The sequence below is a fragment of the Bombina bombina genome, chromosome 11 (assembly GCF_027579735.1).
Source record: "Bombina bombina isolate aBomBom1 chromosome 11, aBomBom1.pri, whole genome shotgun sequence".
In the NCBI taxonomy this organism is placed as follows: domain Eukaryota; kingdom Metazoa; phylum Chordata; class Amphibia; order Anura; family Bombinatoridae; genus Bombina; species Bombina bombina.
In genome coordinates, this window is record NC_069509.1 from 180,823,149 (window position 1) to 180,843,781 (window position 20,633).

Consider the following 20,633-nt stretch of genomic DNA (forward strand, 5'->3'; position numbering starts at 1 on the left):
CCACCAATTAGCAGCTAGCTCCCAGCTCCTGGGCCTACCTAGGTATGATTTTAAACAAAAGATACCAAGAGAACTAAGCAAATTAGACAATAGAAGTTATTTGGAAAGTTGTTGAAAATTGTATGTTCTATCTAAATTATGAACTACTTTTTGGGGGGTTTCATGTCCCTTTAATCAAGACAAGTGAGTATCTGTCTACATTTTGTTGATGTTTAGTTTTTTACTTTATATAATTTACTAAATGTAACACAAATAACTAACCTGAATGAGATCACAGTTTTCAAGCTCACTAACGCTTGCAGTCCCTCTAAGTCGATGCCAGTTTTCCGGAGATCCAGGGATATTTTAACTTTTGATTTTTTCAAAATGTGTTTCAATACATAGATGTCAGGGGGTGTAAGCTTAGTCCCCTCAAATGACAATTCACCGCTGAGCTTCCCTGCTATGTGTCTGATTAGAGATGTGTCACTAATTTCATAAACACAGTGGCAAAGTTCTAGTAGTCTCTGTGGGCAAAGCTCACTCAGATGTATTTTTTTGAAGTAATCAGTCATCTTTCTTTGTTTTTTGGCAAAAAAATTCCAGATATTAGTGGCTTCTTTAATATCTTTTTTAAACAAAAGCCCTATCAAGAATCTTCTGACAATATCTGGACAAATTTCTTGAGTCTTTCTCTTTTTATGCTCCAGTGAAACATATTTGACTAGATTCCTATTCTTGATATCTTTCATTATGCTTTGGGCTGTCTGGAAGTTTTGAACCAAGGTTTTAGAGTACAGATTTTCATCTACAGGTTTTAGATCAATTTTTGAAGAAATTTGAGTTGTATCTTCTGTAGGACACTCTACAGATACAGCACTTGAAGAGACAAGTCGAGATACAATTTCATGTTTCTGAAGGACATTCAAAAAGAAAGCAGCTAGGGATAAATTAAATTCTGAACAGCCAGTTGTAAGATTTTTTTCAGTAAAAAAGCACATTAGTTTACACATTAAAGGGATATAACAGTAGCTAAACAGATATTGGTGCTTTTTAATCCACCCAAGGGCGTCTGAAGAATCTGGCAAAGCTTTAAAAAATTCTTTGATGTAATGTTCCACCTGCTGAGGGTGAAATCCAATTGTTTCAATAATTTTGTCTACTTTTGCCAAATATTGGTTAAATTTTTCTCTGGGCCTTGCAGTTATAAGTAGAGTACACCCTTGAAGTAACCTCCTCTGGAAGAGGCCCATAAATAACTCCTTAATGCTATGTGGTTTAGTTGGTGAAGCAGTGGAAGAGCCGTGCAAAAGTCCATCAGGATCTTGGAATTCATCAAAACCATCAAAAATCAGAAGTACTCTTTCGGGATTCCTAAGCATGTACTGGAAGGTCTCAACATTCATCTGTTTTGTGCAAGACGACAGCTCAAAAAGTAACTCTTTTAAACTGCAACGCTTTTTAGTGGAATTTAGTAGACGACACTCAAAGTAAAACACCAAACTGAACTGTTCAAAATTTCCATTTGACCATTCCTGGCAGATCTTCTTCACAAGAACAGTTTTACCCAACCCTGATTCTCCAAGTAGAGCAATAATTTGTGTTCCCATTTCTTTACGTTCTTTAGCCTCAAAAAAATTGTTCAGGTCAACTGTCTCTTTTTCTCTTTCAGCCAAATCGTAGATAACCATTTCCTTCTCTGCTGCTTTGCTGACAACTTTTCCAGGTTTTAAATCAATCTGTCTCTTTACAAGAGTGACATCCACATATGGTTCCCCACGTCCTAGTATCAAAGATGCTCCATACCGCTCACTGAGTGCAGCCTTACAAGACTCTACGCTTTCTATAAAGAAGAAGCATTGTCTTGTTATACAAATGATAAATCAGGAACAATCAAATACTATTTCATGAAAGAGAAAAACAGTCAAATTGTCACTTGAAATGACATTACACAGATCTTGCGGTAAATAATGCTATAATCCAAAGCCTTTTAGAAACAAAGATTTTTAATAACCATATTTCCTATAAAGTGTAAGGCTCATTAGTCCATATTATAGCCTTATGCTATACAGTACTACAGATAAATAGCTAAACACATTGGTAAGCCAATCACAAGAGGCACATATGTGCAGCCACCAATCAGTAGCTTGCTCCCAGCTTCTTAGCCTATCTAGATATGCTTTTCAACAAAGGATACCAAGAAATCAAAGCAAATTAGATAAAAGAAGTACATTGGAAAGTTGTTTAAATTTGTGTGCTCTGTCTGAATCATGAAAGACAAATTTTGGACTGTATGTCCCTTTAAGGGGTTAAAGTTTGCAGAAACATTTCACTTTAAACGTGAGTTTTATGATATTGGGTGTTACTCTGGCTTGAATACACATGCATGCACTAGTCTTGTAGGCACATAAGTGTGCAAGGCTTCTACCGATTCTTGTCTTATTATATTGTACAAGGGACAGGAAACATAAGCTACTGACTCCCACACAAGGCCCTCCTGCTATTCCCTATGACAAAAGCCACTAACAGCAGGCTAGCTCACACCCTTCCCCAATCTGAACTCTCTGTGGATGTATAGGGGGGTGCAGGAAGTGTATTTTAAGACATCAAGTGCAGCAGGAGGAAGGTTTTTTTTTACTAATTTGAGTCTTACAGGGCTTGGGACTCTTGTACTTGGTTTAAAACAAGAAATGGTGGACAATAAGCAAGATAGGAAATGTATAAAATATATAATACTTACTAGGTATTTGTGTCTTCTGCAAGGACCCAGCTGGAGGCTGCTGACAATGAGATTCTTTTTCTGTATGAAGAAAATAATATTTGAAGAACTATCAATATACTGTATATATATATACTGTATGTGTGTGTGTATAGACAGAGAGCTAGAGAGAAAGACGAAAGGAAGGAGAGAGAGAGAGCAAAAGAGGGAAGGGAGGGAGAATGATAGAGCGATAGGGAGGGAGGAAAAGAGAGAGTGAAGGAGAGGGAGGGAAGGGGAGAGAGAGTGAAGGAGAGCGAGAGTGGACACAGAGAGAGAGAGGGAGGGAGAGAGAGAGAGTGAAGGAGAGAAAGTGAAGAAGAGAGAGAGTGGGAGAACGAGAAGGTGGGAGGCAGAGAGAGAGAGAGGTAGAGAGTGAGAGAGAGGGGAAGATATATAGAGAGAGAGGAATGAAGAGCAACTAACTAACAGTCATTATGTTTACAGAGATGTTGGCGCACATTCTAATTTTTTCTATCAAGATATTTTTTTCGGCAAAATCTACCTCTAAAGTCTATGGGAATGTTTGTAGATAAACCAATTGATGATCTCTGCAAGGAGAGGTTGAGACAGAGCTCAGAGAGACTTTTCTGCATAAGATAAAACAGTAATTTTCTTTAAAGGGGCGCTAAAGTAAAAAAGATTCTATCATATATATGAAAGAGCAGAATTCACACACGTGAGAAACATTTCCAGGACTTACAGAGGTTACAGTAAAGTTGTTTAAATTGATGTTAAAACTTAGAGGGAGTGCATGCCAGTGACAACCTCCTCAGGTATCTGTTGCTCACTGTCTGATACTCCCGCAGGTCTATTGGTTCCTACAGCAGCAGAATGCATGCTGGGAAAACTATTTTTCCAAAGAAAAAGACTATAATGTCCCTTTAGTTTCTACCAATAATGAAATCGTTATCCTTTCATCTCAAGGCCATAACAAAAGGTTAACATTTTCCATTTCTATCTTTAGAGATTTACTGTTGGCGACATCCCATTAATAATTTACCATTTATTTTCCTTGGACCGAGTGCCTCTTTAATAAACAAACTGTATACGTTATATATTACACCACAGTTAATTTATACAAACTCCTGCAATAATTCTTTCATTATACACTAGCTGGTCTCCAGGTTTAATTCCGTTAAATTCCTTTATTACTAACAATGCACTTTACATGAGTTCTGGGACTTCAGAACAAACTTTATTTCTAAGCCAAACGTGTCTGTGACCATAAACCAGCACAAGAAATCACACAGTGTCCAGTGGGGAAGCAGATGGCTTCTGTCAGTGTCTCACTATGGTTTCAGGAGGTCACACAAGATGTGATGCATTTTTTCATGGTTTCTTGCTAAACAGGAGATTAAGATGAGACAATATTACTGTTGTTCTGAAATGAATCCAAATACGGGGACGGCTGACAACTCACAGAGCCCACAAGTCTAGAAGGTCAAGGGCCTCTCTTGGCTCTTCCCTACAAACATGCTCCCCTAACTATGACCAGTACCAGCTATACCACTCTTTAGATAGTCCCCAGTTATACCCCATTCGTATGTAGCCCCAGTTACACCTCGCTCACAAGTAGCCACAGAAATACCTCACCAACAGGTAGCCACAGAAATACCTCACCACAGGTAGCCACAGATATACCTCACCAACAGGTAGCCACAGAAATACCTCACCACAGGTAGCCACAGAAATACCTCACCAACAGGTAGCCACAGATATACCTCACCACAGGTAGCCACAGATATACCTCACCACAGGTAGCCACAGAAATACCTCACCACAGGTAGCCACAGATAAACCTTGCTACAGATATTCCTAACCCACAGGTAGCCACAGAAATACCTCGTCTACAGGTAGCCACAGATATACCTCATCCACAGGTAGCCACAGATATACCTCGCCCACAGGTAGCCACAGATATACCTCATCCACAGGTAGCCACAGAAATACCTCGTCCACAAGTAACCTCAAATATACCTCATCCACAGGTAGCCACAGATATACCGCGGCCACAGGTAGCCACAGATATACCGCGGCCACAGGTAGCCACAGATATACCTCATCCACAGGTAGTCAAAGATATTCCTCACCCAATGGTAGCCACAGATATTCTGCAACCCACAGGTAGCCACAGATATATAACACCAACAGGTAGCCCGAGATATACCACACCCCCGTGTATCCACATATATATCTAACTCCCAGTCACCCCAGGTAGCCCCATTTATTTCCAAAGACTTTGCAGACACAGATATATCATGGCCTCATGTAGACCCACATAAACAGCAACCCCATGTATCCTCAGGTATAACACACCTCAGGTAGCCACAGTCACACCTATATTTAAGTAATCACCCACTTTTTGGTGTCAGTAATAAAGATACCAGCAATAATCAGTAAGTGTGTCCCCTTTTGGCTGTCAGTATTGTACAAAGATGATAGATAAGTAATTTGCCCCTTTATGCCCCCTTATATTATGTAGATGGTGCAGACTCCACTCTTCCCTCTATATTGTGTGTGGTCACTTCAGGCTTCATTTCTTCCTATATGTACAAATCTCAAATCCAAATCTGGTAGTGAACTCTCCAGTGTGAAAATGAATTACATTTTTTTGCAGTTTATGTATTAAATATTATAAATCTGTGCACATTTTTAATAAGTAATCCTCAGAAAAAATATGGAAGTAAATCAATTTGAAATGAAGTTTAATGTATGCAGACGCTCTCACTGTCTGGCAAAGAATGATTCATTAGCACCTATTTGTATATACTTTTGACTCTGACAGCCATACAGATTTATTCTGGTTACCTTCAGTAACACCTTGGTTCATAGCAGCTGCTTCTGGCAAATTTGGCAATTCTGCTGCAGTGGGAGTGAAGGGACTCGAGGAGCAATTTCTGTCTGGAGATGTTGGGATGCTGTTGCTAGTAGCGACCGGAGAGACTCCTAGCATGAAACAGATAGGAGAATATTAAGGCTGTTACCCTTGGACTGTGCATGGAACATCCATCTTTTTTTATAGTTTCTGGATGTTAAAGGGACAAGGAATTATACATAAAATGAACATAATGCTGAAAAAGTTCAATCATGCATATAAATAAACTAAACTGAACCACGCTCAAAATATTTTTTTGCATGAAAAAATGTTAAGTATTATAGATAATGGAATAATAAAGCAAATGCATTAGAACATTTAATTATTGCAAAAAATTGGAGAATTGCTTGTAACACATAATGCTCATTACACCTGCACCGGGTATATTCTGGCATTGATACCCAGCATGTGCATGTGGTGCTGATCTTTTCTTTGTAAAAAATGTAGAGTTAAAGGGAAAATAAACACCTCAAGATATTAATATAAATTGTTTAATTACACAATAGTATAGTCCCTGCGGTTTATTAACCTTTTATGTCCCTTTAAGGTATATTGGTATTTCTAACGGAATATAATATACCCCATATGTTAAACCCCTGTATAAAGAAATACGCACCCAGTCGTGCTTACAGGTGTAATGTATTGCTACTCCTGAGCAGCAGCCAATCAGGAGTAGCATATGTACATATCCCCAAATCACCAGCTGTGTCCTAATCAGGTGTATCTTGTGTGTGACTAAGTATGTAACCATATGCCACTGATTCACTAAAGCTCACTCTTCCCTTCATCCTTTAGTAAATCAGCTGCACAGAATATTATATGGGCCGGAGACACTGGAGAGGCTGGTGAGAGCTCTCAGTGCATTTTGTTCAGAGATAAAACTTATTATTATCAGGTATTTGTAGAGCGCCAACAGATTCCACAGCGATAAAACCAATAATATCACATTTGATATCTACAGCAAAGCACACTGGGAGCTGTGTTTGTGAGCGAGAAACACTAGAATCATATACAGTTTTTCTGCCATAAATAGATTATATATATATACAAATAGAATGTTTCCTCTTACCACATAATGTGATGGGGAGAATTGGCGCTACCTGATGTTGTGTTGAAGTTGGCGAAGGAGCTGAAAAGAAAAACACAAACCGTTTAGTATTGCATAGTGTACGTCAGCCATTCAGCTCTGTATTGCAAAGTATTTCTATACTAAAAAAGACTTAAAAACATTTACAGCTGTTATTTTATAATTGCTTGATACGTGTAGGACTCGTTTATATCAGATATATACAGGGCCGGCTCAATATATTGTGCTGCCTGGGTCCGAGAATGCAATGATGGCCCCCAGACAGAGACAAAGGACCGGAGTGGTTTGGGTCTGACAGTAACTGACTCAGTCTCTGAATTGTCTCTGTCAAGTGCTACCTGGGTCCATTAGACCCACTTGGTCCCATGGTTGAGCCGGCCCTGGATATATAAATGTGATATGATAAACATGAGACACATTCAGAGACACTTGGATCTAATTGCAAAGGTAAGATCCTGTTTGAATATTATTGAGCCTCGCTTCCTTTCCAAGCATATTGTTAGTGGACGTTCCTGTCATTAAAGGGATGTGATACCCAAATGTTGAAGCACTTAAATGTGATTCCCCATAGATGTACAAAGACTTGCAAGTATCTGAATATTTCTATGTAAAAAAGGAAGATATTTTACCTCAACATTTCCTCAGTAGCCACATTCCATTGTAAAGGGACTTTAAGCAGCCAATCGGGATGCTAGTCCTGGGACTTGCAAGGGAACGTGCATCTGGTATGTGCAGCATAGTCATGTTATTTCCCCCCTCAGTTTAAGTAAGTTTACTATCAAATCTCATGAGATCACAGTAAAACAAAATGTGAGATCAGCTCTTATGAAGATGTAATTTTTTCCAACATGCAGCTGAAAGATAACTGTACACAACACTTACTCTGGTGAGCTGAAGACATTTTTATGTAAACTATCTTCATTTTTTCACATAGAGATGTTGATATTTTCTTGTCAGCTTTTTACAGTTAAAGGGATATGAAACCCGAAAACGTTCAGATACAACATACGATTTTAAACAACTTTCTAAATTAATTCAGTAAAATAATTTGCTTTGTTTTCTTGCTATCCCTTTATGAAAAACATACCTAAGTAGGCTCAGTAGCTGGGAGCTAGATGCTGATTGGTGGCTGCACATATACCTATTATCATTGGCTTACCGATGTGTTCAGCTAGCTCCCAGTAGTGCATTGTTGCTCCTTCAATAAAGGATACAAAGAGAATGAAGCAAAATTGATAATAGAAGCAAATTGGAAATCTCTTTCTGAATCATGAAACAAAAATATTGTGTTTCATGTCCCTTTAAGCTGCATCACTTTCAAGTGATTTGTCATATGGGTATTATGTCCCTTTAACATCTATAGCTGCCTTTTGCGTCTGAAACATGATGTCTTTTTTTATTTTTCTTTAACATTTGCACAGAAGAAAACTTTGAAAAGGGTAGTGGACAGTTTTAAAGAGGGTGTATGAAAAATAGAACTGACCTGTGCAAATTATTATGTTGGTTCCAGGACTAATAGGGAGGTTGATAATTTGCTGCGCTGGGACCATTTTCAGTCCGTCCATGGTCAGACAGCTGCTGATGGGGATTAGGGGAACTGGTGAGAGTAAAGGATTAAGGTTTATTTTACAAATAATGACATATGCTTCAAATGGAAATTAATAAGGACCAGATTAAGAGTGGAGCGTTAACAGTTACACGAAAGCGAAAAGGGGTTTATCGTTGGTGTTTGCGCACATTAGCTTTAAAGCTCGGATTACAAGTTGAAAGTAAACACGAGCACATGAGCGCAATCGTGATTTACGCTAGAATGGTTACCACGTTCTCAGAGCCCTGGTTAACTGTTTTGCAGAACAAAACAGTTACACTAAACAAATCACAAATACATTACACAGTACAGTTATAATCATAATAACACTGTCTAATAAAAATAATTAAAAAAAATATTGCGCTTAAAAGTTATAAGCGCTCAAAGATATGAAATGTCAGGTATAAGAGAAAAAAAAGGCTGCAAATGGCTTTAACATAGCGCTACATACATATACTTGTCTAAAGATGTATATGGCTATATTTTATATATACTGTATATATGTGTGTACATATGTATTAATGTATTTATTTGTGTATATACAGTTGTATGCAAAAGTTTAGGCACCCCTGACAATTTCCATGATTTTCATTTATAAATAATTGGGTGTTTGGATCAGCAATTTCATTTGGATCTATCAAATAACTGAAGGACACAGTAATATTTCAGTAGTGAAATGAGATTTATTGGATTAACAGAAAATGTGCAATATGCAATAAAACTAAATTAAACAGGTGCATAAATTTTGGGCACCCTTGTCATTTTGTTGATTTGAATACCTGTAACTACCTAGCACTGATTAAATGGAACACACAATTGGTTTAGTGAGCCCATTAAGCCTTAGACTTCATAGACAGGTGCATCCAATCACGAGAAAAAGTTATTTAAGGTGGCCAATTGCAAGTTGTTGTTCTCTTTGACTCTCCTCTGAAGAGTGGCAACATGGGGGCCTCAAAACAACTCTCAAATGACCTGAAAACAAAGATTGTTCAACATTATGGTTTAGGGGAAGGCTACAAAAAGCTATCACAGAGATTTAAGCTGTCAGTGTCCACTATGAGGAACATAGTGAGGAAATGGAAGACCACAGACACAGTTCTTGTTAAGGCCAGAAGTGGCAGGCCAAGTAAAATATCGGAGAGGCAAAACCAAAGGATGGTGAGAATGGTCAAAAACTGCCCACAGACCACCTCCAAAGACCTACAACATCATCTTGCTGCAGATGGTGTCGCTGCGCATTGTTCAACAATTCAGCGCACTTTGCACAAGGAGAAGCTGTATGGGAGAGTGATGCGGAAGAAGCCTTTTCTGCACACACGCCACAAACAGAGTCGCTTGAGGAATGCAAACGCACATTTGGACAAGCCAGCTTCATTTTGGAAGAAGATGCTGTGGACTGATGAAACAAAGATTGAGTTATTTGGTCATAACAAGGGGCGTTATGCATGGCGGCAAAAGAACACAGTGTTCCAAGACAAACACTTGCTACCCACAGTAAAATTTGGTGGATGTTCCATCATGCTGTGGGGCTGTGTGGCCAGTGCCGGTACTGGGAATCTTTTTAAAGCTGAGAGTCGCATGGATTACACTCAATATCAGCAGATACTTGAGAATAATGTTGAGGAATCAGTCACAAAGTTGAAGTTACGTTGGGGCTGGGTATTTCAACAAAACAACAACCCAAAACACTGCTCAAAATCTACTCTGGCATTTATGCAGAGGAACAAGTACAATGTTCTGGAATGGCCATACCAGTCCCCAGACCTGAATATCATTGAAAATCTGTGGGGTGATTTGAAGCGGCCTGTCCATGCTCGGCAACCATCAAACCTAACTGAACTGAAGATATTTTTCAAGGAGGAATGGTCCAAAATACCTTCATCCAGAATCCAGACACTCATTACAGGTTATAGGAAGCGTCTAGAGGCTGTTATTTGTGCTAAAGGAGGCTCTACTAAATATTGATGCAATATTTCTGTTGGGGTGCCCAAATTTATGCACATGTCTAATTTCGTTTGGATGCATATTGCAAATTTTCTGTTAATCCAATAAACCTCATTTCACTACTGAAATATTACTGTGTCCTTCAGTTATTGATAGATCAAAATGAAATTGCTGATCCAAACACCACATTATTTATAAATGAAAATCATGGAAATTGTCAGGGGTGCCTAAACTTTTGCATACGACTGTATGTATTTACAGACATATATACACATTTAAACACATAAATACATATGTATACAGATATATACATATATATATATATATATATATATATATATATATATATATATATATATATATATATATATATATATAATGTATTGGAGCCTTTTGCAGTTAAGTAGATGAAACCATGTAAAAGCATATTTATGCAATATTCATATTTAATAAAGTGTTATTCTGTGTATTTACTGTTAATATTTCACATTTTAATGTTCTCACATAGGTTAATATGTTCTAAGTATTTATAAATAGATATTCCTATATAAATCTGTATATATCTATACCTATATATAATCATGTATGCATATTAGCATAGATATATTTTGTACCAAACAAACATTATATATATATATATATATATATATATATATATATATATATAAAAATGTATATTTATGAATACATAGAACATATTCTTCTATGTGAAGAATATTGGAATGTGAAATATTCACATTTTCATGTTGGGGTAGCGCACTTGAGAATATGCGATCGGGTTTGCATGCTTTTTTTGCTCCACTGACTTCTATGAGGAAATACGTTATCACACACGCAATATTTTAAGTTTGGCTTTTTACGTGCATCAGTTTAGCGCGTGAGCAAAAACTGTTTACTTTCAACTTGTAATACGAGCGCTACCTGACATGCACAAAAAGTTTTCTACTAGCGCAGTTAGGGCGTGAGCAGAAGTGCTAAATAGCGCTCCACTGTTAAACACATATTTAAAGTCAGCATCAGAGCAGTAATGCACTACTGGGAGCTAGCAGAGCACATATGAGGAGCCAATGACAAGAGACTTATGTGTGTAGCCAACAATCAGCAGCTAGCTCCCTGTAGTGCATTAGTGCTCTGAAGCTGACTCTAACTGTGTGTTTAACATCTTTGCATAATTATATGTAACATATATAACACATTGTAACACATTGTATAATAATAAATGCTCTAGCACATTAGGACATTTTCTTTTTGGTATTTTATATCCCTTTAACCAGTAATCTAATCTGAATATTACAGAATATTACACAATCTAAACAAATCACTGTGGTTTTATTAACCTTCAGGATACACTTATAATTCATTACTATATTGTTTGCGTCTTTTACTCTCATGCTAAAAATCTCTTCCAACCTCAAATTAATTATTTCTATCACCCTCAATAACAAAAAAGGATCTTAAAAGTATAAAAATAAGAATCACTTTTTTTATATTTACATAGTAAGAATGTTCACCAGTGAGACTCCTGTTCAGAAGGACAAGATTAGTGATTGGTGAATACATAAATATCCCACTTGTGATTGGCCCACAGACAATGCACTTTATAAGTGACAATATAACTAATGAAAAAATAAGCGCATAGTAAACAAAAATGTAAAAGAAAATTTTATTTTTATACTTTTATGTTTCTTTAAACAACTAACCTCACTGTATTTGTAATTTACATGTAATAACTAACCATCATTTATAAGAGGCATTTATGAAATAATGAGATTTATAAAAAGGAGAGTTTATAAGACAGAAAAAAGATTACATAAAAAAAGAAATCTGGGAATGGAGATAAGTAGAATGTTAGCCACACAGACAGCTGTAGCAGAACATAAATAAATGATAAATTTATATTCACCACTGTACCCACCTTGGGTTATAAATTGTCCGGCCAGAGGACTTAGGCTATGAGCTAATTGGGTCTGTGTTGCCGTCTCTGGGACATTCGCACCAGATACATTTTCATAAGATTCTGAAATATCGGTGGACGACTCTGATAATAAATTGAGAAAATCATTATGTTACTACTTGCCAGGAATTCCTAGCAGATATCACATTGATATGAAGACATAATATTTTAATAATGGGAAATATGATGTGTGTGTATTTACAGTATATATATAAGCAAAAGGAATAAGATGAAGCACTCACTGGACTTTACATCACTGTGTACAAAGTATTTATTTGTGACGTTTCGGGACCTCAAACGTCCCTTCTTCTGACAACACGAATATGCAAAGATACAACCTTATAAAGGCCTGTGAAACCCTCCCCCACTAAAGTCACCAATCCCTGGAGAGCGTCTGCAAAGAAAACAAGGGGCTATACCATAACGTAGCCCAAATGTAAATCATAACCCTTTGATGCAACAAAATATATGTAACAAGCTGACATAAGTGTTAATACAATCAAATAAAGTGAAAAGCAACAGTGTGTGACTCTAAGACGTGGTCCGTGATCTCACCCTCTATCCGTTCCCTAAATCAATGGGTCCCCACCAGATCGCTAACATGGAGTGTTCCGCATCATAACAATCCTTATTGGCTAAAAACAGACCGCCTCTGTGGTAGTCATCGTTACAATAATAAACAAAAACTTCTAATGTGGCCCCATCGCTGGCGAATCTCTATATGTCTGAATACGAAACCCTGCATATTAAGGTATATGAAACACTCTCCATTAAGTTTTATTGCAGATATATAGATGATCTGTTCTTGATTTGGCAAGACGATATGAAGTCATTAGAGATCTGGATTGAGGCTCTGAATTAACTTGAGAGTACCATCAGATTTCAGTATGTGGCGGATTTGAACTCTGTGGATTATTTGGATGTGAGAATATTCAAAAACAATGGGTCACTTGGAACAACTCTTTTCTGAAAAGACACGGACCGCAATTCTATACTCCATGCGAGTAGTTGTCATCAACCAGCTCTGATCCAGAATATACCCAAGGCTCAGTTCCAGAGAGTGATACGAAACAAAACAGACCAAACAGTGTGAAACGCAATTGAGTGATACGTGGATACAAGATGTCACATTTACAAGCTATGTGTGATCAAGCAACGAAGGGAGGTACTGAAGTAGAACAGACTACACGAGTTAATGTTCCCCAACTTACTTTTGTGACGACTTACACTCCGGACCAACACTGAATCACAAAAGCCATTAAAGAAGAATGGAAGCTGATTCAGTCAGATCCCTCATTACCTTTCACTAAATGAGGAACACCCCGACTGGCTTATAGGAGAGGTAAGAGCTTGAAGGATCGTCTTATCAGGACGGACCTAACAACAACTACTGACACACAGAGGTGGTTGAAGCGGAAAGGCGGTTGTTTTAAATGCATGGGGTGCGTTACTTGCAATAGAATGCATACTGGGAATATGTTCCAGCACCCTGAGAAAAAGAAGAAATACAAGATTGATTACTTCCTCACATGCACTACAACTTATATTATCTTCCTCCTCAATTGTCCCTGTGGGCTTTTCTATATTGGGAAAACGATCGACTATGCCTGGACTCGGATGGTAAACCACCATTCGAGTATAAGGACTGCCCTGAAGAATGGAAAGTCAGAACAACCGGTAGCCCGACATTTCTTGGAGAGCGGGCATACGGTTACAGACTTAAGATTCCATATAATTGATCATGTTCCATCACCAAGAAGAGGGGGCAACAGAGCCAAGATCTTGCTACAGAAAGAAGCGAGATGGATACATGAACTTGGCAACCTGGCACTCAGGGGCCTCAATGTCCAAACTGGGTGGCAAGTATTCCTATGATGAGTCCTTTTAACAATACAACATTAAATGCTCTATGAGAGTCCATGATTACATTTTAATATGAGAGTACACGATTCGATTATATAGTGTGTTAGATCATTGGCCTGGTAATATATGTATATAAATGAGGATTAACTATTCTATGCATTAAGTATACTTATTGTTCCAGATGTGGATTTGGATGTGGATTTGGTTGGCTAATGTACTGTCCATCTGTTGACTACAACACTGTGGGTTCTATTTTTTGTGGATGTAGTTTAGAATTGATGTGACCATCATTCAGTATACTACTCCATCTGTACAGTAAAACACTGTAGGATCCAGCAATAGTGGAACCCAGTGTTTTAATTAGGTGGCAGATAGGATATTTTATATTTTGTTTTTACGCTGATTTCAGTCTTAATTTTACATGTATGTGTTAATGTTTTATGTTATTTTCACTTTGTTCACTTGTGTGTTTATATGTATCGTGGACGTGGTTCCACTTCTCTGTTCCCTGATCTTATATGGGTTTCATTTTAACGGTGCCTACAAGGTGTGGAAGTTTTATTAAGTGTTTATAAAGTGTGGGTAGTCACAACACATTATACACAATATGCATCCCTTATAGGATCATTTTATTACAGTTTGAGATATTTACCGTATTTATTATAGGTCTTGTTCTCTTTTTTTCTCAGACTTGCACTGACATATCCATTAGATATACGTTCCTCAGTGATGGTGTTGGTTTATTATTTATTTTTATTTTTAGTGATAGGAGTTGATTAGTGGATGTCGGGACTTCTAGGTTAGTCACCTATGTCGACCGCTTATGTCATTTGCACAGTTTAGGTTAGTATCCATACAGTAATTTTGATTCGATTTTCAATTATGAGTCTCATTTGGACATATGCATTATTTTTCTTTTGTAAATATAGGGATCAGTCAGGCGCTCATTGCTGAGATCCATTGTATGAACAATGGGATGGTGGGGGAGAAGATATTTGTGCAGTACATTTTGTCATATGAGAGATATTGTGTCATATGCGGTATGTTTCCAATAAGATCGATTTACTTAACGAGTGCTGATGAGCATGTTTGAGTTTTAGATATGATGAACTTATGTGAAGCCGTGACCCATGTTAGCAGCATGTAAAGCTATATGTAATATTGAGTCTCGTCTGCCTTTATGCAATCAAAGACACGGTGACACTGTCAGGAGTTCTGTTGTTAGTTTAGGTTCAGCCTCTGTGCGAGTATTGGTTGCACCTATCGCGGTTGAGGAGGTGTGACCCCTGTCACAGGCTGTGTGAATGGAGGTTTTAGATCGTGACGGGACAGTCGATTCCACATCTGAACGGATGTTAGGTTATGAACCAAATGGTTTTAGGGTTTTAAACATAGCGTTACATATCCGGGCAGAGTTGCTATATCCACTATGAGATAAGGAACACCCGGGGGCTATAAGTTTATACACATAGCGAGATTGATGATTCCTGGTTGTGTTTGAGTTTTTGTTTATTATTGTAATGATGACTACCACAAAATCGGTCTGTTTTTAGCCAATAAGGATCATCATGATGCGGAGCACTCCATGTTAGCGATCAGGGCTGCGATCCGATATACGACGCAGGTTTCGGCGCAAGCGAGGGAACCTGCGCCGCCCGTAGTTTCAGCTCGCAACTCGAGCTATCACATATATGGCGCCGTCAGATGCTACAGTGCCGTAAGTCTGACAAACCAGCGATGTCCAGAAATCTGCGTAAGTACAAATTTCTGGAGTCGCCAGTGACTTACAGCACTTTAGAAACTGCTGCCGCATAAAAAACCTGACTAAGTTATTAAATCTCCCGTTACTGTCTAACACGCCTCCCAAACATAGCCCGACACGTATACCCCTCTATCCTCAATCCCCCCTCTCACTCCTAACAATAAATATATTAACCCCTAAACTGCCGCTCCCGGACCCCGCCGCCAGCTACATTATCTATATTAACCCCTAATCTGAGCCCCCTACACCGCCGCTAGCTACATTAAATGTTTTACCCCCTAATGTGAGCCCCCTACCCCGCCGCCACCTACATTAACTATGTTACCCCCTAATATGATCCCCCTACACCGCCGCCACCTATTTAAACTATATTACCCCCTAATATGATCCCCCTACACCGCCGCCACCTATTTAAACTATATTAACCCCTAATGTGAGCCCCCTACACCGCTGCCACCTATATTAAAATTATTAACCCCTAATCTAATCCCCCTATACCGCCGCCACCTATATTAAATTAATTAACCCCTAATCTAATCCTCCTATACCGCCGCCACCTATATTAAATTAATTAACCCCTAATCTAATCCCCCTATAAGTATTTATTTTTAAATAGGAATAATTTAGTTAATATTATTAATATTATTTAGATTTATTTTAATAATAATTAAGTTAGGGGTGTTAGAGTTAGATAGGGTTAATATAGTTAATATATATAATATAATAACTATATTAACCCTAATATAATTAGGGTTAATATAGTTAATATAGGTGGCAGCGGTATAGGGGGATTAGATTAGGGGTTAATAATTTTCATATAGGTGGCGGCAGTGTAGGGAGTTAGATTAGGGGGTAATACATTTATTATAGGTTGCGGCGGTGTAGGGGGATTTAGATTACAGGCAAAAGAGCTGATTACTTTGTGACAATGCCCCGCAAAAAGCCCTTTTAAGGGTGGCGGCGGTATAGGGGGATTAGATTAGGGGTTAATTAATTTAATATAGGTGGCGGCGGTATAGGGGGATTAGATTAGGGGTTAATTAATTTAATATAGGTGGCGGCGGTATAGGGGGATTAGATCAGGGGTTAATTAATTTAATATAGCTGGCGGCGGTATAGGGGGATTAGATTAGGGGTTAATAATTTTAATATAGGTGGCGGAGGTGTAGGGGGCTCACATTAGGGGTTAATATAGTTTAAATAGGTGGCGGCGGTGTAGGGGGCTCACATTAGGGGGTAATAATTTTAATATAGATGGCGGCGTTGTAGGGGGATTACATTAGGGGTTAATAATTTTAATGTAGGTGGCGACGGTGTAGGGGGCTCACATTAGGGGGTTAGACATTTAATGTAGGTGGCGGCGGGGTCCGGGAGCGGCTGTTTAGGGGTTAAACACTTTATTAGGGATTGCGGCGGGGGATCGCGGTTGACAGGTAGATAGACATTGCGCATGCGTTAGGTGTTAGGTTTTATTTTGCAGTTCGCAGTTGACAGGTAGATAGACATTGCGCATGCGTTAGGTGTTAGGTTTTATTTTGCAGCTAGTTTAGGGAGTTATGGGGCTCCAATACACAGCGTAAGGCTTACTACGCCTGAAATTTGTGGCGAGGTGAAAATGGAGTAAGATTTCTCCATTTTCGTAACGTAAGTCCTTACGCTGTATATTGGATACCAAACTGCGCTGGTTTGGTATACCTGTCTATGGGCCAAAAACTACGGCCGAAGGCAGAAATATACGAGCGTAACTTCTATGTTACGCCGTATATGTGATACCAAACCAGCGCAAAATTTGGCGTCGCCGACTTTTGCGGGCGACGCTGCATATCGGATCGGGCCCTGGTGGGGACCCATTGATTTAGGGAACGGATAGAGGGTGAGATCACGGACCACGTCTTAGAGTCACACACTGTTGCTTTTCTATATCTCACTTTATTTGATTGTATTAACACTTATGTCATCTTGTTACATATATTTTGTTGCATCAAAGGGTTATGATTTACCTTTGGGCTACGTTATGGTATAGCCCCTTGTTTTCTTTGCAGACGCTCTCCAGGGATTGGTGACTTTAGTGGGGGAGGGTTTCACAGGCCTTTATAAGGTTGTATCTTTGCATATTCGTGTTGTCAGAAGAAGGGACGTTTGAGGTCCCGAAACGTCACAAATAAATACTTTGTACACAGTGATGTAAAGTCCAGTGAGTGCTTCATCTTATTCCTTTTGCTTATTCTTCTTCAGAGCACCCTGGCGGTTGCAGGGCAGTGGTGAGAGTGCATATACCCTGTGAACTTTTGCTTATATATATATCTGTGTGTGTGTATATATATATATATACAGGGAGTGCAGAATTATTAGGCAAGTTGTATTTTTGAGGATTAATTTTACTTTTTGAACAACAACCATGTTCTCAATGAACCCAAAAAACTCATTAATATCAAAGCTGAATAGTTTTGGAAGTAGTTTTTAGTTTGTTTTTAGTTATAGCTATTTTAGGGGGATATCTGTGTGTGCAGGTGACTATTACTGTGCATAATTATTAGGCAACTTAACAAAAAACAAATATATACCCATTTCAATTATTTATTTTTACCAGTGAAACCAATATAACATCTCAACATTCACAAATATACATTTCTGACATTCAAAAACAAAACAAAAACAAATCAGTGACCAATATAGCCACCTTTCTTTGCAAGGACACTCAAAAGCCTGCCATCCATGGATTCTGTCAGTGTTTTGATCTGTTCACCATCAACATTGCGTGCAGCAGCAACCACAGCCTCCCAGACACTGTTCAGAGAGGTGTACTGTTTTCCCTCCTTGTAAATCTCACATTTGATGATGGACCACAGGTTCTCAATGGGGTTCAGATCAGGTGAACAAGGAGGCCATGTCATTAGATTTTCTTCTTTTATACCCTTTCTTGCCAGCCACGCTGTGGAGTACTTGGACGCCTGTGATGGAGCATTGTCCTGCATGAAAATTATGTTTTTCTTGAAGGATGCAGACTTCTTCCTGTACCACTGCTTGAAGAAGGTGTCTTCCAGAAACTGGCAGTAGGACTGGGAGTTGAGCTTGACTCCATCCTCAACCCGAAAAGGCCCCACAAGCTCATCTTTGATGATACCAGCCCAAACCAGTACTCCACCTCCACCTTGCTGGCATCTGAGTCGGACTGGAGCTCTCTGCCCTTTACCAATCCAGCCACGGGCCCATCCATCTGGCCCATCAAGACTCACTCTCATTTCATCAGTCCATAAAACCTTAGAAAAATCAGTCTTGAGATATTTCTTGGCCCAGTCTTGACGTTTCAGCTTGTGTGTCTTGTTCAGTGGTGGTCGTCTTTCAGCCTTTCTTACCTTGGCCATGTCTCTGAGTATTGCACACCTTGTGCTTTTGGGCACTCCAGTGATGTTGCAGCTCTGAAATATGGCCAAACTGGTGGCAAGTGGCATCTTGGCAGTTGCACGCTTGACTTTTCTCAGTTCATGGGCAGTTATTTTGCGCCTTGGTTTTTCCACACGCTGCTTGCGACCCTGTTGACTATTTTGAATGAAACGCTTGATTGTTCGATGATCACGCTTCAGAAGCTTTGCAATTTTAAGAGTGCTGCATCCCTCTGCAAGATATCTCACTATTTTTTGACTTTTCTGAGCCTGTCAAGTCCTTCTTTTGACCCATTTTGCCAAAGGAAAGGAAGTTGCCTAATAATTATGCACACCTGATATAGGGTGTTGATGTCATTAGACCACACCCCTTCTCATTACAGAGATGCACATCACCTAATATGCTTAATTGGTAGTAGGCTTTCGAGCCTATACAGCTTGGAGTAAGACAACATGCATAAAGAGGATGATGTGGTCAAAATACTCATTTGCCTAATAATTCTGCACTCCCTGTATATACTGTACATATATAATTGGTGGCCTGGGTGTATTTGTTACGTTTAAAGACTAAAAACATAAACCTACCTTGTTTTCTTCTTTTTGGCTTTGGTGCAGCAGAGGAAGAGTTTTTATTCAAAGCAGCTAAGAGATAAAATTGGTGCATTATTATTAATATTATTATTTGTACAATAAACAATGGCTGTGAGTGTGCAGAATATAGCAATGTTAATATGACATTAAACCCTGATCAATAAAATTATGCTAATATTACTATATTCCACAGATGTTATCTGTCCCAAATTGTCATCAGAAGAAGAGATTGGATAAGGGAAACCTAGATTTCAATATGGTGGCACCAATTACTTTACAGAAACTAAAGTATTTTATAGAAAGTAAACCTTAATGTTCTTCATTATTAATATAATTTTACAAATAAATCATTATATTTAGCATGCATTTACTGGTTATTGGTCCTCTCATGGGACATTAAGCACTAAATACATTTTATAAGCATATACTGCACATTACATTGACTAGATATTAACACAAGTAACACATTTTGTTTTGTAGTAAATTAACTATTTATGATGATGAATCCTTTTATACCGACCTCTTTTCTTGCGGTTTCTAGCTGGATGCTGCTTTACATCAGTATCTGTTGTATTTATGGTTTGGTCTTCAGAGCTGACGTGCTGTATTGCGTCATCCTCTGGCGAGAGAAAGGAGACAGAAATATAATTGTAATTTTGTTACACAGACATGGAGGCCGAATTATCAAATGTCTTGCGGACCTGATCTGACAGTGCAGATCAGGTCTGCAAGACATCGCTGAATGCGGAGAGCAATACGCTCTCTGTATTCAGCATTGCACCAGCAGCTTACAAGAGCTGCTGGTGCAACGCCGCCCCCTGCAGATTCGCGGCCAATGGGCCGCAG

At 38.6% G+C, this 20,633-nt stretch overlaps 1 protein-coding gene across 1 annotated transcript in view; it reads right to left on the reverse strand.

Moving 5' to 3' along the window:
* The window catches only part of CIITA (class II major histocompatibility complex transactivator), a 77,022-nt gene that overhangs the window by 38,665 nt on the left and 17,724 nt on the right, over positions 1 to 20,633 (reverse strand). Inside the window, exons 4-11 of the mRNA XM_053695108.1 lie at positions 20,308 to 20,406; positions 19,782 to 19,838; positions 12,150 to 12,272; positions 8,186 to 8,299; positions 6,685 to 6,744; positions 5,549 to 5,686; positions 2,720 to 2,779; positions 262 to 1,822 (exon numbers count right to left, since the gene is read on the reverse strand). Of these exons, the coding sequence (XP_053551083.1) occupies positions 262 to 1,822; positions 2,720 to 2,779; positions 5,549 to 5,686; positions 6,685 to 6,744; positions 8,186 to 8,299; positions 12,150 to 12,272; positions 19,782 to 19,838; positions 20,308 to 20,406 (2,212 nt within the window). The remainder of the gene's footprint in view (positions 1 to 261; positions 1,823 to 2,719; positions 2,780 to 5,548; positions 5,687 to 6,684; positions 6,745 to 8,185; positions 8,300 to 12,149; positions 12,273 to 19,781; positions 19,839 to 20,307; positions 20,407 to 20,633) is intronic.